Source organism: Motacilla alba, chromosome 2, assembly GCF_015832195.1.
Source record: "Motacilla alba alba isolate MOTALB_02 chromosome 2, Motacilla_alba_V1.0_pri, whole genome shotgun sequence".
NCBI classification, from domain to species: Eukaryota; Metazoa; Chordata; class Aves; order Passeriformes; family Motacillidae; genus Motacilla; species Motacilla alba.
In genome coordinates, this window is record NC_052017.1 from 114,943,345 (window position 1) to 114,969,471 (window position 26,127).

General features: G+C 40.2%; 1 protein-coding gene across 1 annotated transcript in view; it reads right to left on the reverse strand.

Annotated features, from left to right (window-relative positions):
- The window catches only part of CA8 (carbonic anhydrase 8), a 46,128-nt gene extending 22,658 nt beyond the window's left edge, over positions 1 to 23,470 (reverse strand). Inside the window, exons 1-4 of the mRNA XM_038127764.1 lie at positions 23,070 to 23,470; positions 22,587 to 22,778; positions 18,777 to 18,901; positions 594 to 689 (exon numbers count right to left, since the gene is read on the reverse strand). Coding sequence (XP_037983692.1) covers positions 594 to 689; positions 18,777 to 18,901; positions 22,587 to 22,778; positions 23,070 to 23,148 — 492 coding nt within the window. The 5' untranslated portion in view covers positions 23,149 to 23,470. The remainder of the gene's footprint in view (positions 1 to 593; positions 690 to 18,776; positions 18,902 to 22,586; positions 22,779 to 23,069) is intronic.
- Between the last annotated feature and the right edge of the window lie 2,657 nt (positions 23,471 to 26,127).

Consider the following 26,127-nt stretch of genomic DNA (forward strand, 5'->3'; position numbering starts at 1 on the left):
TCTCATTGCAGGCTTTTCTGAGGGTCTCTGGTAAGTCTTGTTAACACTCTCAGTCTCTGAAGAAGTGATACGACTCCACCTCACATTTGTCCTGTGTGAAGAAACACACTTGTCCCTGTGTTCAGGAAAGCACAATTCTACCACCAGTTTTCAGCAGCGCAAATGGCTTTGTAGGCCTTATCTTTAATCTTTCCTCTTCACTTCTATTTCCTCAGCCCCTGAACAGCAGACCCAGCCAGGAATTAAGAGAAATACATCACAGAGATTGGGAAGCACTTGTCCCTCCTGACAGCCCTCATTCTGCTCTCAGAGGAATGAAGACTGGATGTCTACTTATAGCCAGAGTCCCAGAAAGGTGCCTGTGTATTGTTCTTTCTTTAATGAAGATACTTCCAATATCCCGTTTAAACAAGAATTGATTGCTTAGCACACATGTAGGAGACATAACTGAAAAATATCTTGCAAATAGAATACCGGCAGTCATACATTGTTTTCTTTCATGAAATCATTAAAAATGAAATAACAAGGAAAGGACCTCATTATCCTCAGACAAATGACAGTGCATCACAACAAGTGTAACACAGGAAACTTACCTGCACAAACAAAGCAATAATAGCTATGCCGTGCTTCTTCCCTACTGCCTCATCAATGCTGCTGTACAGTGTGGAGTTCCAGTGCATTAGATGAAGCTAAAACAAAGCAGTGCAAACAGAGCAATAGAGAAATATGTTTTGTAATTAAAAACACCAGCAATTAACATCAATTAACAAAGCCTCAGCATGTTGTGTGCGTGCATGCATGACTACACATATGTGCATGCTCATGGCTGTGCAGGCAGGGATAAGTGGATTTACTTATGATAGTACATTTTGTAAATATCAGTAACACCAAGAAAAAAAACAGATAAAGTTGCAGATAAAGTGATGTACATCCAGTTACCAAAAATCTACATCAAAGGTGGGAATAACTATAGTAATGATGATATAACAACTCTCTCAATCTGAATACTGAAATAATGTCAGCTAATGAAATCCACCAACACTGCCCCTCAGCCAGCCAGCTCTCTCCCAGGGTAGAAGAATTATTATGGACATAGGCTGTCCAAACACACGTTAGACTGACTGACTGTACTATCACAATGCCACTTGTCTCACACACTATCTCCCAAGACAAATCATTCAAATGCCAGTAGTAAGAGCAGAAGTGATTTCAGAAAAGGTTCAACAGAGAACAAGTCAAGCAGAGAAAACTGGCTTGAGGATCACCTTAGGGGTAAAGGTGAAAGAAAGAGATGGCAAAGAGCAAAGGAGCTAATGCAGGAATACATGGGAGGCAGTAGACACTGGATAGTAAACACTAAGTCTGTTGTGGTGAAGTGTCACAGCGTAATCTGGGAAGCAGTGCTTGAGAAAAGTGCTGGAAGACAGACTAGTAGGAAGTTGGAAAGGGAAGAAAGAAGGGAGGGAGGGAAGGAAGGAAGGCAGGCAGGCAGGCAGGAAGGAAGGAAACTACTGAAAGGTAATATGCATTTTGAACATAAGTTTTTGCAGAAATAAATGTAAATGCAATCTCTGTGCCCAGGTCTGATAACATTACAGAGCTTAAACATCCTAAGCACAGCTGCTTTGAAGTTTATCTGCCAACTCTTAGACTTAATTTCCATTGTAAAATCATGCCCAATGTTTTGTTCAGTCATGTGTCTAAGAAGTTAAAATGTCATTTTTATAGCTAACATTGTTTCCAACTTCAGCAAAATTAGTTTTTAAAACAGCATATCTTCCTATTTTATTTTTTATTTCTGTGCAGACACAGCCTCTGTGAAATGCTTATTGCCCCTTATACAACAGGAGCTCATTCAGGCATCTCAGCATTTCAGAATACCACTTCTTCAAGCAATCACTCTCCACTTATTTATTTCCAATATAAATTTTAGGCACTCCTCTTGATCACTGTTATTCCAAAAGTAAATACAGACTTCTAAATGAACATATTGTAAATTGAATTAAATTCTAGATTATCACACAAATAATTTTATTCGTTTTGATCAAAGGCATCTGCTGTGGCAAAAAAAAATTAAACATTTTTCTTAGCAAGTACAATAAATCATTTTTACATGAGAACACTAACATAAACAATATATTTGCCCACAGCTACAAAACTTCTAGACATACAAATGCTCCCTGTTAGAACTAAGCCCATGGATTTACTTGGTTTTGTGCATTTTATCACGAATAAAAATCTTTGTTACACATTTGATTTGCCTTTGGATTTTAAAGCCAAATAGAGGATCAAATAAAGTGATTTCAGTCCTCGAGGTCTTCTCTCCAGAAGAGCCTGGCGTTCCCACCTGCTCCCCACTAGAGGGGGATCACGGAGTCCCACAGTCCGAACCAAAATCCTGATGTTAAGAGGAAAATGTGAAAGAGAAATTGGTTGTGGTGACTGCAGTGGGGATGGCGGCGTCCTCAGTGCTACGAGGACTCTTGGCCGGACATGTCAAAGCAAGCTTGTCCCTTGGTGGCTGGAACTACAGCGCTGAGGATGATCCCCAGGTGTCCTGTGTCAACAGGCAGGTCTTGGCTAAAGCTGCTGTGGCATTCAGCATGTTACATTCCCTTGGAGGTGAAGTCTAATCTGACATCTGTCTGCCTTCTGACAAGAGCATGTTTTCTCTAAACAGATCCAAAAGGAAAATGCTGGACCCCAGAGAGAGGAAAATGAACAAGCACTTCAAATTGTTCAAGCAATGAACAAATGCTTGAACAGTTTATCCAGAAACAGATTGTCCTATCTTAAGCAGCAGGTTCATCAGGGCACAGATTTCCCTATGATAAGGCCACATTACCTAGAAAAATGACACCAAAACCTGTGCGCAATGCTATACAACGTTAAGAGCTCTAGAATCAGTCTGCAGCAATACATATATATGTGAAGGTAATGTTGACACCCCCAGACTAGGTTCAGGTTTAGTAATCAACATCATTAAAGGTACTGAAAAATAAGCAATCAGAACTTTCTGGTCTAAAAGTTTCTGTAACTTTGAGGGTCTGCTCAAGGATGTTTAAATTCCATAGTAGGGTCCTTGGAACAAGATCCATCATTTTGTACTGGATTGCTAACACCCAAAGTAGAATGAACTTCTGATCTGAGTTTGAAGATGGCCATAACAGTGTCAAAGATGGCCATAAGTACAGTGGATTAGTGATATATTTTTTACACAGCAGGTTGCAAACCTGCTGTCATAAACACTAAACAAAACAGGTAGAGAGCACTCCTAGCCCCATGACAGTAGATGACTGGGGAGTACAACAAAAAGTGGTCAGGCTCATACAGCATCCCTGATTGGTACTGCTAACAACAGCACACTGGATGCACTGCAGTGTATTTGTTACGTTCCCGTGTCCTGACTCAAGGTGATATTCAGAATTAGCTCTTCACAGAAAATGTTCTATCATTAGTGATTTACAAACTGAAATTAGAAAGGCAACCTAATGGAAAATAATAATTAATACGATGATATTTTCAAACAGCAGGCCAACGTGTCATTTAACTCTATAAGACCATGCATGCACACTCAAATAATTAAACACATTTGGTTATGCAATTAAATAAATGGAAGTCAAATTATTTCTTCTACAAAGCAAAAAAAAAAATGTAGCTCAAAGCAGGGTGGGTAAGTACATGAAAAAGTCATTCAGAAAGTGAGGTAGCAAGGAAGTAGTAAGTGCTTGTAGTAAAGCGTGTGGGGTTTTTTAATCATGTTTTATCCTGTGTATTTGTTGCTCTCTGGAGCTGCTCTGACTTTTGTGTGTTCTTTTTTATTTGTAATGTAACATCAGATATAAACATCAGATCACAGTTTTCAAAAAAAGATGGCAACAAGTCTACAAACATTACAAAATCTGAACTCTTGAGAGTACAGACCACAAAAAAACATGGCCTGTAACTCTTGTTAATATTTATGGGAATCAGATGTGCACAGAGGAAAGACCACAGTGCTTTCACAAATCTTGAAACTGTCACTATGATATAATGCCCATGCACACGGACAACATCATATCCATGCCTCTGTATCTCTCAACTAGGAATAATCACAGAGGCTAATAATGTTCTGTATTTTAGTAATCTTCATTTTTACATTTATTTGAGACAGCTGTTCGAAAAGTGCTCAGTCACAAGCGGTGCCAGCCCCTGATATGAACATAACCATGCGGAGCTTCTTAAACAATGAGTTACAGTGCACTGGCAGCTTCCCATCATGTGGTTTTCATTCAGAGTACAAAGCAGCCACATATGTCAGTGTGACAGGAAAGGCTCTGCTCACCTTGTCAGGTAATGTTTTGATACTTAGCAGTTATGATGGTTCTACACAGCCAAAATGAGTCAGCTAGGCTATTACTGATTATCGGTGACTGGCTTGACATGCCAGACAGTATATTTTCACAAAATAACCAGAAAGCTATCAGAAAATCCTTAGCTACTTTTCTCTTAAAAAAACCCATAATTTTGGGCCTTTTAACATTACAGCTGTAAATCAAAGAATTGAAGTAGCGGCTTCTTTAAAATCAGATGAACTGAAAACTCATGAAGGTAAATAATAATAAAGTGCTGATAAAGTTGATTTGCTCTAAAGTGAACAGCTGGAGAGACTCTCCTACACAGTGAAGATTAGGAAATCATTCCAGGTAGCAGAGCAAACCCCCTGGAAGGATTATTCTGTATGGAACAAATTCTGAGAAACTTCTCAATTTTCATCCAGACCTCATTTCACCAAAAGGCTACTGAACCCAATCCTTATTTAGGAAAAGTTGACGGACATTAGCAGGGGGTCAGTCTCAAAACAAGACTTTCTCTCAACTGAGTAAGGACCTGAGATTCTGACTTTAAATTCAATAAACATTCATCAAATTAAAACCCTACCCCTTAAATCCATTCCTTTCTCTACCACAGAAATACCTTCTATGTCAATATGAAAAGGCTTGATGGTAGATTTTTACAAAAAATTGGAGTCCTGGGATGACAGATTCTGGCAGGAATCAGAGTCAATGTATATGACCTATCACATTCATCAGTTCTGGAAACCAGTGTCTCAATAAAAAACACAGGTACAAAAATGTACATTTTTCCCCTGTCTGGGGCACTGACTGCTCTGTGGAATTCTGCAGGGTCTACAGCTCACTGAGAGCAAAAATGATCTTTTAAGCTCTGTTGATGACCTTACTTCATTCCCAGCTCACAGATAAAATATATAATGACAGGATAATTTATGTTGGAAGTCACCTCTTAAGTTCAACTCTTTCACAGCAGCACCAACTTCAAAGTTAGCAGCTAATTCAAAGTCAGATCAGGTTTTTCAGGTCCTTGTCCAACTAAGTTTTGCGTATCTCCAACGATAAAAGTCTCACAACCTCTCTAGATAACCTGTTCTGTGCTTGACCTCCCCATAATTTATTTCTCCTTCTACCTAATCAGAATATCTCCTGTTGCAACCTGTGTCCCTTTCCTCTTGTTCTTTTGCACTCCTCAGGATTCTCTGAGCCCAGGCATGAATTGCCTGTGACTGCCAAATCAGCATCTCATCACTGACTCCTGAATGATGCCTCTTTCTCAAACCTCCTCAGTCATCCACTTGTCTGAATGACCATGTTTCACCTAAGCTTACTTTCAACTAAGCTTGCCCAGCCCTTAAAATGTCAGGAAAGTTGCTAGTTCTCTGTCCCTTACTGTGACTTACTGGTGTGCATGTGTCATCCAAGTGTCAGACCAAAAACAACAAGGGCTGATTCCTTACAGGAAAATACATCCTGAAATAAATCACAGCTCATCATCTGTTATGAAGTATCCCATTAATGGTACGGGGAGAAAAACTCTGAACCAGCATTTCTGCACTCTTGTATGATCCTAATGTTGCAAATTTGTTATGAACCTGCACAGTCTGGAATATCCTGCCACCATAAAAAGCAGATCATATGTAATAACTCCTTTCTTTATGAATACTTACTGCTAAATGACTGAAACTCTAATTTGCTGCTCAGTGTGCTGTGTTTCCACTGGATAAGTCAGGCAGTTTGGAATAGAGCACCAAGCTCATGCCCCATAGGAGTCAAAAGGAAATGTGCCAACAGCAGAAATCCTCCCGAGCCCCTGGCACTAGAACCAAGCTCTACAGGGGCCTGATAAAACCACTGGCAGCCCAGGCAGCAAGAGGCAACAAGAAACACCTGCCCAGCCTGGGTGTAGGTCCTGCTTCAACTTAATTGGCAACCATAACCCATATTGCAAGAGCTTTTGACATAGGGAATTATTCTGTTTAACAGGCTCCTGATTGTGCTTTATGCACAGTAGAAGACCATAATTTTTAAATAATTCATCTTTAGATCGATTGGAACATCTGATGGGGACACAGTCATCAGTGGGCCTGCTTGAAACTGCAGCTGGCAGAATCAACCATTGCATTTTTTCCACTCTCTACACTCTTGATTGAGAAGCTAATTATTACAAAAGCTTCTTTCTTCAGTGCATGCTGCATCATGTGTAAATTAATCTTCTAGTAACCTTTGTTCCTTGCTCAGAACTAGGATATACAACTATTCCTTGTTAGCTGTGCCACCAGCTGTCACAAGCTCCAGAAAAGTCTGTTTAGTCTAATAATATTACAGTATAGAAGGCACTTCTCAACAAATGTCTCAAGGATGAGAGATTTGTCATCACTCTCATATCTTCCCAACTCTTATTTCAATGCATACAGGTTGTACATCAAAATAATAATAAGGGAATACTGCATCACGATGCCTTAATCAGAGGGGCACCTAAAACATGTGAGTCTGGAAATTTTGAGCAGACTAGGTTTTTGTGATATTTCTGTCACTGCTGAGAAAGAGTGTAGCTGAAACATTTTTTATTCCGTAAACATGGTCTCAGGGATAAATCCATATCTCTAAGGTAAATTAAAGCAGCTTTATAATTCCTCTGCTACAGATTGTAGAGATGTCAGAGGTTCTCCTGGACTCGCCCAAGTTTGCCAGGGATCAGCACATTCCAGTTTCATCCACAACACACCATAAAAGTGGAGTAGGGAACAATAAAATTGCAAACTCTGACGACCTAACTATGGCAAGCAGGAAGGCTTTTTCCTGGATTGAGAGGGATGAAATGAAGCTCGGGATTTCAGCGCAGGATTTCAGCTAGTAATAGTAGAAGGCAACACAGTCTAGTTGTACAATAATGATGTGTAACTTCAACAGCACAAATGTTGCGTAAGCAACATCTCAGGAGGACAAAATGTGGAAAAATTGTGTCTTGCTATTTTACATGTGCACAAGAATTTATGAGTTGATACTTGACTTGGCACTGAATTGTTTCAGGAAGCAATTGACTAAGCTGTTGGCAGTGACCATAACATACAGTAATTAAGTTCCAAATCCTCACAAGGGGACCAAACCAAGGATATGACCAGGGCACACAGCTTCCAGAAAAGTGATTAAAAAACCAGAAAGTTAGTTATTAACAGCCTGAAGGAGAGGTTTAGGAAAATAAAGTTAATGGAATTGATATAGAGACTGTTTGAAAATATCTTGGGAGAAGTAAGAGTACGTGTACATACTTCATGCCACAAAACAAAGAAACAAATACCCATAAAGTCTTCATGGTTAAACATTATAGTTCAGTCAACGTAAACATGCTTCCTTTGAAAATGCAAATGCAAATAGAAGCAAATTACTAGATCATGAACTCTGGGCAAAATGAAGAAGAGGATGAGAATGTTGTTACGTTATAAATCAGCGCACTTGGTTTGTGCTTCCATACTTGAAGTTTTCAAGGCTTCTGTAGTGGATAGGTGCCAAAGTGCCACTAAATTTCAGTATCATTTAAATGCTCTTTAAAATTCCATACATGGATCATTGTAATGAAAAAATTACATAAAGGGAACCCTTTCCCTATCTTTGAAAGCACCACTAAGTTCACCACTAAGAGACATAACTGGAAGCAGTTCCAATGAACACAGACGACAACACTGTTAGCATTAAAAATCTCCAGATTAATATAATGTAGGAGAAGAGAAAGCACAGTTTCTGCTCGAATTCTGCTTGTTATAATTTGTTGAAAGTGTTAAAGATCGAGCAGATCTAGTCTGTGCATTAATTGTCAGGCTCCAAGTATGTTCAGAACAAGATGACATTCCCTGAACAAAGAAGTCTGTAATCTAAGATCAGAGAAATTAGGTGCACGTAAATCAAGATGGAGCAGAGCACAAGGTATCCTGGAGATACTGTTCAAACAACTTCACAATCACAGAGTGAGATACTACATGTTTCAGGTCAAAAGCTAAATTCACAGCTAAAACATGCTGAACATATGCTTGACTGGGACACCACAGTAGTCCAGAACCTTTGCTGACTGGTGCTCTCGTCTCCATTAACATCTTTGAAAGAAGAATAGCTTTAAAAAAAAGTTATTTTTTGTTGACTCATAAAAGCAAGGACTGCAAAGACACCTTTTAAAATCTATTCTCTTTCCAAACAAGCCAGCCTCGTGAAAGCAGAAGTAGTCTAAGCAATTGTGTGGCATACCTTCAGATGTGCCACAAAAAAGGTAACAAATCCTGGGACTATTGAATTAATTGCAGCATCCCAGGAAACATTATTGCAGTTTCTTTTGGCAAACTCACTAAAGGAGTATCTACATAACAGAATAATAAAAACATTGCAACATCTAATATTAAACAGGAATCTCTGTTCCCTTTGAAAAGTCTAATCACATGCAGCATCTTCATTTCATTTTACACAAAGAACTATTGGTTCATTTAAAAAATGAAATTAACAGCAGGAAGTACTGATGTACATGGAAAAACTCAAAACACGACAGCTACAAAGTGTAAGCTAAAAAGAAAAGCAATGGGAACTATAAAAATCCAACCAGCACTCTTCTTTCTGTTCTGGGAAAAGAAGCCAGAAGGTCTAAAAAAGTGGGGGGGGGGGGGGGGGGGAAGGAATCTTCATGGTTAATGCAACTGCAGCATTGATGTTTTTACCTATGTCCTTGTTTGCCCACAGAAGCCACTGACACATAACATTAGCTTGCCTGTTTCTTAGGAAAATCACTGGCAAAAACATCATAGGGTGCAGGGGAAACTGAAGACACAAAATTTGTCATCTGTATGCATTTTTTTTCCTTCACGTTTGAAATCACAAGCACAGCTTATGTGTACTGGCACTCACAAGAGATTAAAAGAAAACAGGAATTAACTTTTTTTTTTTAACTGTAATGTAAGTATACAGGCTAAGAAAAGGACTGAAAAAGGCATGAAAGGACTATCTCTATGCTGCCAATTTTCAATATCAACCTAATGGTAAGAAACTAAACAGCTACACAGTTATTACTGTCAGATTCATAGGTCAGACTCTTCACTGTGCCAAGTTTCTGCTCAGTGTGCAAAGCAAGGAGCACCACAGAGCAGCTTATTGTTCCTACTATGTTTGGCACCAGCAAGCATGCAGGCTAAACTGCCCTGGGTCTGCCTTTACCTGTGCTAACAGAAACAAATATACTTTCATGCCTTTCTTTTTTGCTTCCTTTGAAATATGAAAGCCAAGAAGGAAAAAGCAAGGGTTTTACTGCAAGATTCTCCAGCATACCTTCACTCTGGGTTCTTGCCAGTCTGAGAGGGTGCATGTGCATGTCTGCATGTGCTTCTATAGCTCCACAGTTAGATAGGGTGAAGCTTGGAAAAAAGACTGGACCTTGATGGATAGTTGATTATACTACAGACTAGCAATATCATCAAGAGGACAAAAAACACAAAGAGCTATAGGTTAAGCATTTAATTCTGGAAGTGTTATAAGCATTTAATAAAAGCATGTTCAGTTCCAAAGTGTTGACTGCAATCTATTGTCTTGGATTTAAAACCAGATTGTTTGTATGTGGAAGGTTTTAAATCACCAATTTAATTTTCAGTGGAAGATTATCTTATGAAGGCAGAATAGAAAACATTCCTTCCCTGTTGATTTGCCATGTTTTGTTAATAACTGATTTGCATCCCACAGTTCCCTGTGTTTCAAAGGTAATGGTCTGTCTTAAGATATGAGAATCTGCAGCTGCATATTATCTTCTTAAGTCATAATCTTGACTGTTATCCAGGGAGCAGTTGTTCTTCCATAATACACTCCTCTAGGAAACTCAGGCAGGTTTTTGTTTTCCTGTAATGTTGGCTAAGCTTCCTTTGAAATAATAAACTTTGTTATGCTTCTCCAACAGTTTTCTCTTGAATTTCAAGTTCACAGATTGCATAATAGCGTGCTATACTTTTCTCTTCCATAGCTCGGTGAACTCCACAAATTTTGCTGAACTTTAGCTGTTTCCCAATTCAGTTCATTATGTGGTTTAATGCGGGGACAGTAAAAAGTCAGGAATGACCACTATCTCATTGAAAACAGTGTGGCCTATGGACTAGGGCATCAGATAGCCCTGTGGTTAAATTACTGAACCAGGATTTACAACCCAAGTTGGGTACTCCAACACTACAGTGTCTGAAACCCTTACTAGAATTCAAGCATCTAGGAATCATGAGTCAGTTCTCCCCTACTTCTGCAAAAGACATCATGTGTGATCATGGCCAAACAATTTAATCCCTTTGAACCTGTTTCCTACCAGTTCCTTGACAATAGCAATAGAACTCATCTCCTTTACACTGATGCTTTAAGGATTATATTATTTGTGCTTGTGATGCACTCAGGCACAACAGCAAATACTTCTGGAAGCCTCCTAAGGTTTTCAGATCTTAGATGATCGACGTATTTCATCGTTTACTTCTTGAGGACCATGAATGCATCATTAGCACAACACAAAATTTGGGGCTAACATCAAAATGCTATTAGTTCTGGTTTTTAGAGTATTTACTTATGCATTGGGACCAGCCTTGGAACTGGTCCTGACTCAAGCATACAGCATGGAATACAACAAAATAAGGAATCTCCTTTCCCCTTCTTCAACAAGTGATAAGTTTTAGATAGTAAAACAGTTAGGCCTAGTGGTTAGGGCAAAGTGCCAAGAAAAACCAAATAGGAAAACCAAGGCAGCAGGAAACTGAAGCTAAATACATGCAGAGTGCCAGCAAGGATCATGGCAAAAATTAGAAAATTATGTACAACTGAAGCAAATCACAGCGAGGGCACACAGCCAAGAACAATGGCAAAGACTCGAGCAGCAATCTTGTTGAGCTCCAAACTAAGTTTAAATCCTCTTCAGAAGTCCCACCTGCTAAGAGACTACAGAATGTCTCCCCCCACAGCAGCTACATAAGTAGCCATTCTGTTAGAGCTGGGGAACAGAGTTTTCTACAAGGGTTATCTGACAGCAACCTCTATATCCATGAATCCAAGCACTGTCAGCAAGACAGTTGGGTAAGAAAGTCAAGTTAAGGAGAAGGAAAAGCTGTAAATCTGCTCAAGGAATGGAAAAGAATTCCATATTTTTAAAAAGTGTCAGAGGCTATACTGTTGCTACATCATACAGGGTATGCTAAGAGCACTTCTGTCCAAGGTTACATGCCTGCCTCCACAAGGATGCAGTGCCACCAAAAAGGCTGCAACTGAACATCTCACCTTAGCCCAGCAGAGCTGCAAGAAAATTTGATGCAGGCGAAACACAAAGACTGCCTGCAGCCTCTGGCAGAACTAAAGCAAGACTATGATAAGGTGGAAAAGTGAGCCCAGAGAAGGCTCCTCTCTTCAGTTGCTCCTCATTTTCTTCTCAGTCTCTTTTCCTTCACCCAACTTTTCTCCTCTTGCAATTTTTTTCCTGTTAGTTTGTCCTGCTCTGCTCAGTCATTTTTAGTTTGAACTATTTATTTCTTCAATGAATACTGAAATTCTCCATCCTGGTAGAAGTTACTAATCACAGATGATTGCAACCACCACCTAAAAAATTATTTAGGTGAATATGGGCCACAAAGCTTCTCCATGCAAAACTCAAATGACTCTTAAAAAACAGACAAAAAGATAAAGAGGCTTCAGTAAACACTATTAACACCACTCCTCTTTGACCTGGTGTCTGGCAGCTCATACATCTTCCACAATCCAAAAAATATATTGCAGATTTTGCACAGAAGGGTAGCATATTTGCTGCCTCTAAAGGTGTGTACCTTTTCCCACAGGGCTTAACTTAAATTTTTTTCAGGTGTTAGACAAGATAAAAGCACGTTTGTGCAAGTACATGAGCCCATTTTAGCACCTGCTTTCAGGAATTCACATTAGAAAGCACACGGGTACATTCCTGAAAAATTAAAACTGTATGTGAGTGAGCAAAACAAGGGCCAATCGAAGCCCATACTGGCAAATTACCCAAAAACCAAAGTATACTCCAGAGACTGTGTGTGCTTACTTAGGTCAAATTAACCCTCAACAACAATAAAAACATAACACTGAAAGAACTTAAAGCACTAGCAATCTCAGGAGTCATAAGCTGATCACGTGTGCTTTTGCAATGATGGTAATTTTTTCTTTATCTTGTTGCTGGTTTCATGTTTCCCTGTACATTGGGAGGAGACAAAGACCTCACAACTTTGTCCCACCACAAAAAAATCCAAAGAGAAGTCACATCAATTAGGGGATTGCAGAGCATACGATACATAGAAAAATGCAGGAAAATAGTTGAAACATTGGCACATTTGGGACTAGGATCCCATATAACACAATTCACTGATGGTCCTGGAATTGGTTCTAAGACCAATTTTGCCCACAGAGGGCCGTGTAAATCTAAGTATTACTGCTACGTTCCCAAATGGCTTCTACACAACATGTAAAAAATTGATTTTGTAGAAATCACTGAGATGTAGAAAACAAAACTGAAAACATCTGTTTAAATATTAGCACGATTTTCCTGTATTTTTTCCACAATTCTGTCCTCAAAAATTAGATACTGTCCAATGAAAATATCAACTTTAAACAATTATTAGTCTTATTCATAACCTGACAAGGATATTAGCTCTTACATGAAGGTCATCATTTCCTTATAAGGCACACTGTGTTTAATCACAGCTAAGAGTGTTCACCTGCAATGATTCCAAAATTTAGAAGATTGTCCAAGACTATTAGTAACAATTTAATATTCCACCAGAAAACTTGGACAATGTCTGAGCAGAGTTCCAGACCTCAGCATGATGCTACATAAACTCTTCTGGAATCTGTTCTTTTTACCTCCTGTTAAATTCATAGATATCCTTCATTCAAAGGTCTTGTGCTGCCATTATGAGTGGAATTAATTATTTTTTTCACAAGCAGGCAATCAATGAAACCAACTAAGGCAACAGGTTTTACTCTTTGGTTTATCTTTTAGAGTTTATTACTTGGATCACAGTCCTAATAAAGAAACTACTGTCATCGTGATTTGAATTCTGCTTGCCATTCACCCAGTCCTACCAGCTACCCAGTCCTTCTGCAGCTTGTCAGTCTCTGAATAAAGAGAGAGATACACACTGGCAAGCACACTGTTTCCCAGGCCTTCTATTACAATTAAAAATACTCTGTTTTATTTTTTAGTCCAGATAAGGTAATAGGAAAATGATTAAAAGAGACAGCAAGGTCAAATAGCCTTGGCAAAGAATATTACAAGCTGGCAGAAATTAAATTTCTGTGTTGGAAGCATGATACTTTCTCTCCAGAAATGCCAGAAAGGGTATGCACTGTGTGCAGATACCTGATTTCAGAGCTAGGCACAGAGAAAACCCCACACTGAAGACTGCAAAGGCTTTAGTAGGTAAGTGTAATGTTAACAGCCTCACCTGAAACCCTAAAGATTTAATTGTGTTTGATGAGTACTTCAGGCACCATTTCTTGTTATCAAAGGAAAACGTCATGGTTTAAATCAAATTGAGGGGAGGATATGTGTTTCGCACTGTTACCTTCATTGCTGCAGGAATTTCAGTTACTCTGAAAGAGTCTACAGAATTAATTAGTTTGCATTTTGTTATCCAACAGAAAGGAACAGTTTTGGTCCTTGCAGCAACTGTGTTTTCTTCTGTTCTACTCAAAAAAATGTAGGACGGACAATAATAGTTTTTAATCTTCCTGCACATCTTGGAAACATTTTTTAAATTATTTTCTGCCAACCCACTTCTGCTGAGAGCTTTCACATGGTTTGCAGCTAATGTAATCCTACATTTTAGAGGATGGATTACAGGGAATTATCCTCCTAGTTATACTGCAAGTGGTGAAAGGAACCTTTTTATCTTCCCTGATACAATTTTATTTTAGAGCAGGAGCCTGGAAACAACTGTGCCTTTATGGTCAGTTTGTGCCTTTGGTCACACCACCATTTGACTAACTAAGAAGAAGAGTCAACTTTAAGGCCCCCTTATATTTTTCCCTGTTTCACTTCATTTCAGAAGTAGTGAAAGCATTTTTTTCTATAAACCTGTATTGATGTTATCATGTGATTTCTTTTCTCCTGCTAAATTTCATTTCTTTTTTGATTGTAAGTTCATTCAGCCTGGCACTACAATATGCTGTGTTTATACAGCAATCATATACAATGGGAACTCATTTTTAGCTTCTCTCATTTCACTTTGTTAACAAAAATAAATAGCAGCAATTTGCAATTTCTGTCCTCTTCTATCTCCCTGTTATACATCAGAGGTAAGGGAAAGAGTCAGTTTCATTAGTTCTTCATTTGCTTTTCCTCTTTCTCCAACCCACACTCTTGGCATCAAGGAGAGGATAGCAAATAGTTCCTCTCTTTCCTACACCTGAATCAGCTTCAAGTAAATCACATGTGTAAATGCGGATTTCACTACTTTGTGGAAATTTGTACTTTGTAATTGTAAGGCACAGATATTTGGTAACCTGTTCCATTTGCTGGCAAGAAACAGTCCCTTAATGTTAAGACCCTTACTAAACATTTAGCATATGTCATGGCCAACACCATCTTGGGCCAAAAGGCAAAGTAGCATTCTTTTACATGAAGTAAAAGTAGCTGGTGAGAAAGATTTCTAGAGAAAGTTGCACAAATGTTTCCTTCTGATTCCTGCCCAAAGGGCAAGAGCAGTCTTCATGCTCTTTCTATCATGAAAAAAAAAAAAGGAGGAGTATTGTTACATGAAGTCCTCTGCTTTTCCTTGGTTTAAGAAAAGATGTTACTGTATTTACTTTTGACAAATATTTTTGTTTTGTCCCGCTTTCCTGACTTATTGCAAACACAGATTTTTCAGTGAAAATGAAAACACTGGCATATCACTGGCTACATTCTGGATTCTTCAGTCAGGGAAGGTGGAAAACACATCTTTGCTGAACCTCATGAAAGAATCAAAAAAACAAAGAACTCAGCCTCCAAGCCACATGAACAATTTTAGACAATAATGTATTAGCTCAAGAAGCTGTTCCAGAGGTTACACAAGCTTTGTAATCTACCCAACTTCACCATGAAACTATATATCCTAACCACAAGCAAAGGCCCCGGCTGTGTACTAAGAAGTAATGGATTTTTGCACTAAGAAACATGGGATATTACCCAACTAATACAGGATATTGCCTAACTTCTTTTATAGAAATTATGGTACCAAAGATGAAGAGACTAAGGAAGTAATTGAAGATCGGCCTTCCAAATTTTGAAAAATTGCACTCTTTTTCAAAATCTTTTACAAAGGTCATTACAAGGTAATCTGAAGCTGTTTCACAACTATTTTGTCCAGTGTAATAAAATAAAGCTGTATAGTCTTCAGCCCTAAAAAAAAACCAGACAGCTGCTCCAGTCAATAATTAGTCTCAGATAGTCATCTCAGATCTCATCAAGCTAAAAGCTGATTTTTGTAGAACTGCACAGTTCGGGTTTTAAAATAGAGTGTGTAATCTAGGCCGACCTGTTGTGTCATTAACGTACCCACTTAAACCAAGCACTTCCATTTTCATATTACCGCTTATCTCCTTGTTTTTCCTCTCACAAAGAGAAGAGAATCCCTATCATTTGCCATGGAAATAATTTCTAGTTCCTTAGGAAGATGACTTACTAGATTTGTTACATTTGAAAAAGACCCAAACTTATGCACTTGAGGCACAACATATTCCTAGGCACGCGCTGATGCACAAGCAACTGCCAGCTTATTTTGTGTGAAAGCATAAACTACAGCAGACTGCTTGGATATAGCCAAAATAGGCATCAATTGCTGTTTGTGCTTAGTAACCAATAAACTTAGTTCAGCTGATTAGAGCATGGTACTTGTAACATCAAGATTGTGGGATCAATCCCCATATGGGCCATTTACCTAAGAGCTGGACTGGATGATCCATGTGGGCCCCTTCCAAGACAGGATATTCTGTCAATCTGTGAAACCCACTAGAAATCAAGGCAAATACACATTCAGAATTTGATGATTTCCAACAACTGTATAAACCAGTGCCAATGTCAAAAGCTAAGAAAAGATTTCCCAGTCCGTTGATCAAAGCTATTGTTAAAAGAAAAAAAAAAAAGAAAAAAAAAAAGAGGAAAGGCTATGCCTGGAATAGCAAACAGCAAAAACTTCTATTCTGGAATCCCAGGTGTGCTACCTAAACATTACAGTGGCCACAAGTACTCATTTTAATATTGCTCAAGTATAATATTTGACTTGGACAATTTGAGAGGGAATTAATATAACAGCTCTTCATGCATATAGCAGAAGGAAATGCAGTTCATCTGTCAAAAAAAAAAAAACTGCTCTGCACTTTCTTGCAACTTGGGGCAGAAGATGATGAACAGGCCATCTTCCGCCATAAGAATTTATCTGTTTACAAAATGAAACATTCACACTGTACTTAAAGTGTATTATGGGTCAGGTTGTTTTCTGCTAGAGAAATTTTGCATCAGTAATTATTTCTTGGAAGTTAGAGTTTAGTTGAAAGCTGCTTCGATGCAGGAAATAGAACAACACTGGCTTGCTCGCCTCCAGGTGATGTTCTTCAACTGTGCCAGGATTCTGTTTGTGCAGCTGCTGTACTGCTTTTAAAGTAGGTGAAGAATGAAATCCCTTCATGACTTATTAAGTTTGTTGTTTTGTATCTCTGGGTCAAGCATATTTTTCTCCAGACTGATCTGGAGTAGATAATTCTAGGTTTTCTGCAGATTCTCAATAAACTGTTCCCACATACCACCAAGATGGTTTGCAAGTGATCTTTAATAAACAAAGAGACAGGAAACCCTGATAGTTCACAAGTACAGCTCTCAGCATATTTCTCTATCACCACATACTGGACCAGCCTTGAAGAAAAGCACTAAGCAGAGCTATTTTATAATGAATTGTCTACTTCCTGCCTCAGGGGAACACTGCAGTATCCTGGAGGTCTCATTGCCCATATAAATCATATTGTATATATTGTGCCAGGTAATTAGGATGCAGAAGTCATTGCCTTGTTTTCCCTTTGGTTGATGAGTCTTATCCATTCAAGCAATTCTGCATTTCCAAGACCTGCCTGGAATCAACCTGCAGAGGGGACCTACACATAGATGTGGTACTTAGGCACATGGTTCAGAGGAGGACTTTGGCAGTATTAGGTTTATGATTGGACTTGTTGATCATAAAGGCCTTCTCCAACATAAATATTCTATGATCTGATTCAATTCAGCCTGAAAACTCCAAATGATTAAGTTTATATATGGGAGGCTGTAATGGACCAGTGCAAATTAGCAAACAGCAGAGACCAAAATCTGACCCACAACTCTTAAAAGAAGTATTTGAACAACCCTAAGAAGTAGATGGATGATGTAAGTCCAAAAGATTTTTACACTTATTTCTGCAGTAGCTGCTTTAATATTCTTTAATATTTTTATATTCTTTTCCATAAGACAGTTCTATTCCAGTAGTCAGGCACTCATGAACACTACAATAATAAATTTCCTAGCACTGAGCACAATGAATAAAAGAAACAGTTCCAGACTCATGAGGGATTATGACAGATAAATAAGGCAAAAATAAATTAAAGAACTACAAAAAATCTTGAGTTTCTTTAAAACAAATAGTGCACAACAAATGAAATAAAAGATAAAAGATACAAAACTGAAGTCACCAAATATTAGGATTTTATATTTTAAAAGTAGTCTTTAGTCTAGTAGTATATTTTAAAAGTAGTCTTGCAGCCCAGGGGCTAAGGAATACTCCAAGCCATTCCTTGACAGCTGCAAGCAATGGGGCAGTGGGAAGTGAAAACAAACCGCTGCTGGAGGACAGGAGAAATGGGACCAAGTATTTTGTGTTGCCTATGACACGAATCCCATGAGGAGCTGAATATTTTAAGACTGCATTACCACTTTGCTTTTATTTCAAAATTGTGTACTTCTTTCAGATCTTGGAGAACATACAAGACTATCACATAATCTCCAATTTTCAAGTATGTAAAGCTGTTTCACAAACAAATTGCTCTACACTTACTCCAAATTGACCTAAATTGTTATTACTCACCATGGAAATATTTCCAGGGGCTAGTTCTCCCCATCTATAGCTATTAGTCAAGGTGACATAGGAAGTGTTGAAATGGCAAATCTTGTTAGAACACTAATAAGAAAGAAGTTAATAATTCTGCAAGTTAACTTTACGACCAATTAATCATACAGTGTGATGAGTGCTGGAGGCATTCTATTCCAGATGCATATCCTAATTTACCTGCACTAAAGCACACCCCAAAAAGACAGCTTTGTGGTTGAAATATAAAGCATGCAGAGCTAAAAAGAAGTTGCTTCTGGTCTACCAAGAACTCAGGCTATGAAATAAAATCTTTTGCATTTCACGGGTGTTATACAATGCAGAGCACTCTTACCTCCATGGGAAAGGCCTTAAAATTAACTGTGTGTTCAGAACCACGCTGGTTTTCTCTCCCCCAGTGAAATCGAACATCGTGCAGTTCAAACTCGTGTCCCCGAGGTAACGGCCCCCCTATTAACACTGGGAAAGAAGATTAGCGGTGTAGAACTTGCCTTTCAAAGCAGACAAGGCACTAAATATATTCTCCAAATACAACAAGGAGTCTGTGGCAATCTTCTATATTATTACCGGTACCAGAGAGGAGAAGAGTTAAGCTGACAGACTTGTCACCTTTCCTTCTGAAGAAGCTTGCAGGTACAGAACATAAATTGAGTCAGTTATGAAAAACAGTAAAACTGCTGTCATACTGATCTCTTTGTTTTATGATGCAGAACACCAAATAAAAGCCTTGTACCTTTACCAGTCAGAAGAGGGAATGTTCATTTGTCTTATCAAGACATTAACTGTGTGCTCTAAACAGATGGCAGGGGTTCTGAACTGAACTGGGAAGTAACCTCCAAATTGTCCAAGTGTTTAATTTCCACCGCCTATATTTACTATAGGTCACAGAAATGGATAGAAAACTTTTGATTGCAAATATTTTGTTAGGTAAAGGGGGGTTCACTCATATACCACCTGTCAGGCTTCTGAGATACTGAATGCCTCCACACCAAAATATAATCAAACCTACACACTGGAGCAAAACCAGAATACCTCAATTACTTAAAAAACAGCTTCTAGGCAGCCATGGGCTTTCCTTACTTCAGTTTTTAAACATCTGGAATTTTTTAAAAGCATCTGTTCACAATCACAACACATGCACAAAAAAACATATAGCTGCTCAGCACTTTTGCATTAATAGAGACTTCCACCAGAAGTATTAAAAGCAAGCAATTGTGAGGCCCAACCTGCTATGGACTTAATCAACGGAAACATTTTGCCCAGGGATTTCTGAATCTGCTTTAGATGAAATATTACACCACAAGCTGGAGGTAACTTCCCACTAAAATCATTGAATATTGGCTTCTAGGCAGGGCTAAGTTTTATTTAAGGGTATTCACAGTCTTCCCCAGAACCCATTAAATTCTAGCTTACATTTCATAGACTTGGAATTAATCTTTTACAGTTTCTGATAATTGATAAGGATTATTTAACTGCATGAAATATAGCCTTAGGGAATTAGTTCCATAATATATAGCTATTTTGATACACAAACTATACCGCCTGAACTTGGAGCACAAGAGGTGGTGTAATACTAAAATATCAGTTAGCAATTGAATGTTTTTATAATTGTACAAACACAAAACCAAAGGTATGAAACTGTAAAAAAAATAAAAGAAAACAGATCAATTATGTTTTTCCTAAGCTGGAGGAAAAAAAGTCAAATACTCCAGTTAATCCTCCTTTATTAATTCTGCACAACTTATCTAACAGCCATTAGAGTTTCTAAAATGAAATGTCCTAAATATAGTTATAGATTCAGATTTGCTCCTTAGCCTTGCTTTATCTACATTCTGTCTAAGGCTATATCCCCTAGAGGGAAAATCTACCAATCCAGTGAACACTTGAGGAAACAACCAATTGAAGTATTTAAGAAATCTGGATAAACAAAAAGAATAATGATACTCAATTAGTGCTTAATAAGGACAGTATAATAATCATCATCTCAATTAGGAAAATTGAGTATTTTCTCTGTTTTAAAACATTGCTCTGAAAAAAACTGTCACTAGAACAAATATTCTCTATTTGATGTATTTCTGGATCTCCAGGAGCTTCAAAGAGTTTATTTCCAAGGCTTCAGTTAGGAGACTGATCCCATGATAAAACTATTTCATAGCTGGTCGTGGTTCTTCCACCTAATGCACAACACATATTCAACTATCAAAATGAAAGCAGCTGTAAAAATGTTTGCAATTAAATAATGAGAAGGATTTGGGAACTCCATATGGACTGCATGTCTTAAATTAAAGGATAAAAACATTCACCAGTAATGACAAATTTATTTTTAATATGTATCCTAATCAGTTTCCTTTTTTCCATAGAGAACTTTTTCTTTGACTACTAGCACTACAGTAGATGAGGACCTCTTGCACATTAATTGGACAAAGTTTCAAAAGCATCCAGTGCTCAACAGTTCCCAACAACATAATCCAGCTAAACGGATTTGTCATCAGAGATCTCCTGTGAGGAAAAGAAACTGCAGGAGTTTCTGCAATCCCTGAAAAATGGCCAGAATACTAGGCCAGGTTCAATCACAGCTTATTAACTCTCTTCTCCTCTTGGTAGGTTTAATAAATGTTTTCTTCTCCCTCCCAAATTATTTCCAGTTCACAAAGGGAAAATGGTAAATTACGTTAACATTAAAATTAATAAAAAAGCTGAAACTAAACCAAGAGTTCCTAAATCATAATTCCATACTTCAGTCATAAACTTTTTCTCTATTTTACATTTTCTTATAATTCAAGACTCTTCTGTCTGGCATCACATTGCATTCAAGTATAAAAAAAGTCTTTGCTTTTTTCTAATTCTCTTAATGGTTTTGCAAAGGCATTTAGGTGTTCTGGTCCCATCTTATTAATCACTACTAAGTTAGAAACTGCCCTTGGGAAAGGCAGCATGGAAGGAGTTGCACTTTGGCATACGAATGATGAGGTCACTTGTGGTCATTCTCACTTCCTCCACAGGAGAATTCAAGAATTCCTGATCCTGCAGGGAGAACCTTATCCCTTGGGAAAAGAGCTCTGCTTCTGATGAAGGCAGTGAAACTGACTGGAAATACATTTCCCTTTTATTGCAAATCTGCAAAATTACATGGAAAGAAACATTCTGTGCTGCAAAAATACATGGAAATTATCATAGAAATGAAATTATAAATCAAAGCATCATTATTAAGATAACAAATCCTTCCTTTTTAAAAAACTGTGTAAAACTGAACTGACTCCCTCACTTAGCACAGCTGTAGTTCCCAATACTACTGAGTTCTCAGAAGGAAACAGAAGTTGGAATGTCTCATGGTTTGACAATGTCCAGCTGTTTAAATGCCCCCAAAGGGCTGTTATTAGCTAAGACTGGTTGGACTAACATGGAGGCTCTTCCAAACACATGGTAAGAACTAAGTGCTAGAAGGCAAAACGGAGTTTTTTTCCTTCCTACTTTCTTGCCTTCTTCATACAGAACAGTTTACCCAGATGAAAGGTCTGGATAAGATATTGCAACTTCACTTATGTTGGAATTGTTTCCTTTATTATTTTCTTCCAAATCAAATTTGATGAGTGACACCAAAAATGTCATCCTTTAAGAAATGAGGACTGCCTTCTACTTGGTCCTCATCAATATTGCGATCATGTATAAGTGGTGTATCTATCTTAAGCTGTCCAATTCTGTAGGTAGTATTCAGAACCCACTCAATGGGAAGAGCACTTTTAACTTACATGGTCTTTGAACCACGAACAAATCTTGCCAGCTGCACAGAACAGTTTGGCACTACACTGTCTTAGCAATAATCTGTACTGCTTCTGAGCTCAGACAGCTACTAAAGCCAGTAGACTGGATACCACCACCACAAGAGGAAATTATGGACCTGCTTTGAAGCAATCTCACTGACCATCCAGCCTGGCATCAAAATCTGCAACTCCCATTGCAACACTTGCTCCTCTTCCTACCAAAGTCAACAGGAACCCTCTCACCGGGCATAGTCCACGCTGAATGGGCACAACTGCTCTCAGCTGGGAAAGGCTGCTTTTCCCACACTCCAGGATATGAGTACAGGGACTCTTCAGGCAACTCAAGCTTTAGCCGGGAAAATCAAGGCCATGTTTCAGCATACCTGATTTTGACTTCAGGGCAATCTGAATCGAATGCCCGTCGTTGATCACTTCGCAGTCACGACACACCACGTAGTTCGGTGACAAACGCACTTCCAGGAGCGAGGGGTCATATTTAGCTTCTCTTGAGTTCAAGTTAATGGGCGACTGGTACTCCCCGTTAGCATCGGGGAAAATCAGCCCCCACTCCACTCCTGAGGCACAAGGGAAAAGCGGTTACGGGGGGACCGGGGCAGACAGACCCTGTCCCCGGCCAGGGCAGGGGCTGCTCGGCCGGACCCCGCGGCTCCGCGGCCGCCGCCCCGCGCTGCCCTCCCGCCGGCGGGGATGGACCTGCTGCGGGACGGCGCTTCCCGCTCCCGGCGGCTCGGGACGGCCGGGGAGCGAACCCCGCGGTGCCCCGCCACTGAAATTCCAACACCGCCTCCTCTTCCCCCGGCAGCGGACAAAGTTTCTCCCCGGCGGAGTCGCCGCCCGCTCCTCACCTTCCTCGTAGCCCCACTCCGGAGGCTCCTCCCGGCGCGGCAGGGGCTCGGCGCCCTCGATCAGGCTCCTGTCAGCCATGGGCGGGCGGCCGGGCGGGCTGTGCGGAGTGCGAGCGTGTGCGGGGCCAGCCGGGCTGGCGGCGCTCGGCTCCGCGCCGGGACCTCCCCCCGCCCTCCGCCCCCGCCCGCGGGTGGCGGCGAGCGCCGGGGCAGGGGCAGGGCCGGGGGCGGCCGCCGGGCAACAGCGGGAGCCGCTCGCTGTCCCAGCGGCGCGACGCGGCACGGGAGCGAGGGGAGAGGTGGCGGCGGGCGTTCCCGGCGGGACGGCGCTCCTGAGCCTCCTCCTGCGCCTTCCTCGCCGTCCTCCGCAGGCTGCTTCCCTAGCCCGGGTGGGTGCGTGTCTCCACAGCTCCCGCTGCCCCTCCAGCTGGGCACGGGCGCTCTGTGCACCCGGGGACACCCAGGGAGAGCGACTGGAACAAGGCGAAGGGCAAAGCCCGGCCGCTGGGGAGGAACAATCCAGGCGCCGGGACAGGTGGGGGACTACCTGACTGGAACGCAGTTCGGCATTGGGTGGATGGGTCACACCCACTGTGGGTCCTGGTGGGCATCAGGTCAGACATGAGCCAGCAGTGTGCCCTTGATGCAAAGGAGGTGAACGATACCTTGGGCTGCAATAGGCAAAGCAATTCCGACAAGTTGAGGGAGGTGATCCTGCCCCTCTGCTCAGCACGGCTAAGGACACACCTGGGGTGCTGGGTTGAGATCTGGGCTGCTCCAGTACAGAGAGACATGAACTTACTGGAGAGACTCCAACAAATGGTCATGACCATGGTTAAGGTGCTGGACCATCTCTCCTATGAGGAAAGGCTGAGAGAGCTAGGACTGTTCAGCTCAGAGAAGGGCAGGCTCAATGGGATCTCACGGATGTGTACCAATACCCAAAGGGAAAATGCAAAGAGGGTGAAGCCAGGCTCTTTCCAGTGGGGCCCAGTAACAAGACCAGTGGTGATGGGCACAAATTGAAACACGGGAGGTTTTTTTTGAACACCAGGAAACAATTTTTACTGTGACAATGACTAAGCCCGGACACCGGTTGCCCCAGGAAGTTGAGGAGTCTCCATCCACGAAGGTATTAATGTAGTCCTTGTTGTGGGCAGCCCTGCTTGAGCGGGTGATTTGGACAAGACGATGTCCAGAAGTTCCTTCCAGCATCAGTCGTTCTGTGACTCTGTGTTTACTCCTCACTACTGAGCACTGTGTCCCTTCTGTGGAGGAACGGAAACCCTCAGTGAGGATAAGGAAGCCACTGAATAAGGAAGGGAGCCCGCTTCTGCCCTTTTTGTCCTAAAGGAAGAAGTGTGGCATCAATTCCTACTGCAAATTATTCAAAAAATGGAAGGTTTGAGGAAATTCTCTCCCCAAGATGAAGATGCCTCAGTTCAAGGTTATGAAAGGACTCTTCATTCTCCTTTGAAAACAGCTGTGTATGGAACTAGAGAATATTCATTCTGTCAGGGGAAAAAAGGACAGAAGGGACCTCTGTTATAGAGATCTCTTCTAGGCAGTGGCCCAAAAACTTGCATCAGTGACAGGAAGGGAAACAGGAATGTAGTACTGACAGTCTGCAATCCCTGACAGCAATCAGAAAACGTAACAGAGGCAGTCAAATAGCATTGCTAAAATGGTAAGAAGTGCCCTTTGCTTACCATTCTCGTCCACTTAAAGACAGTGACCAGACCTCCCTGAATTCTGGTATCCCAAGATGATAACATCTTGATCCTATGCTGTTGATCCACAAGGTTTGATCTCAGTGTGGAGCTCATTGTGCTTCAGTGATCCCCAACTCAGCAGCAGTACCTGTGATTCCTGTGCAGCACTGACAGGGGAGCAGAAATTATCAGCAGTGTGAGCGTGAGATGAAAAAACAAGGACTGAGATGAAACTTCATTAATGAAGCAAGAGAGTACTGGTTCATGAGCTGCATGCAAGGTGAAAAGAAAATAGGGCAAAAGAAGTAGAGTTTACTGGGTTGGGTTTTTCCAAGAGCAGAGAAGAAACACAGGTTTCCTTCTGCAGTATCATACTACCCAAATTACAACATGATGCAGTTTATTGAGGAAAAAACCCAAACAGACGTGTTTTCATATATTGAGCACCTGATATCAGTACAAAGAGAAAACTTGGAAATTTTTAACATGCATTTTATTGCATACCCATCTCCCATAGCCAACTGGCTTTATTAAGTTGTTAAATTTTATAATCTACTCAATTCTAAAACACACACCAGCTGCTTCTATTAATGTAGATTCCTTTGAATCATTGTTCAACCACATGGGGCAAAAAACAACAAACATTACCCTAAATCATCATCTGTTCTGGTCCATCTGACTGGAAATTCATTTTCTTCTAAAAAAAAGGAGTCTTATATTTTGGAAATGAACCAAACAGTCCTAGGAGGCTGGGTACATTCCCTTAGTCTTTGAAATACAGTATTTCATTCATTCATGCTCTCTATTAAGCCCTTTCCTGCAGTAACCTTCCTGTGGGATGTCTGTTCTAGAATTTCATGCTTTTGAGGGGCAACTTTATCAGACCTGTGAGTTCCTGTCTTGCAATAAATACTTTTCATGGCTTTGCCTTCCTTTTAACCTCTCAATTTTTTCCATATCCCTCAGCAAGATTAGGCATAGCAGGTAAATCTTTACTGAATAATTGACATTTCTTTATTCCCATATGTCTGCTGAGTAGTTTTTGTGCAAATATCCTGTTTCTTCCTTAGTATCTGTCAGGCATAGATTAGAGAATCAACAGATTAGATTTCACTGAAGATCCCTGGGACTTCTTTAATGGTGAGGTATGTAAGTAACAAAGGAGTTTGCTTCTCCACAAGGAAGTGGAGCATGGGACTGAGCCCTCACATTAAACTCCAATGACAAATGTGGATATTGACCTTACAAAAGTGGAAAAAGATGGATGTGGATCCTCTGCACAAACCAACTCATTTGTTTATGGACTCAGCTTCAAATAAAAGGGCTGAAACAATCAGATGGAGATA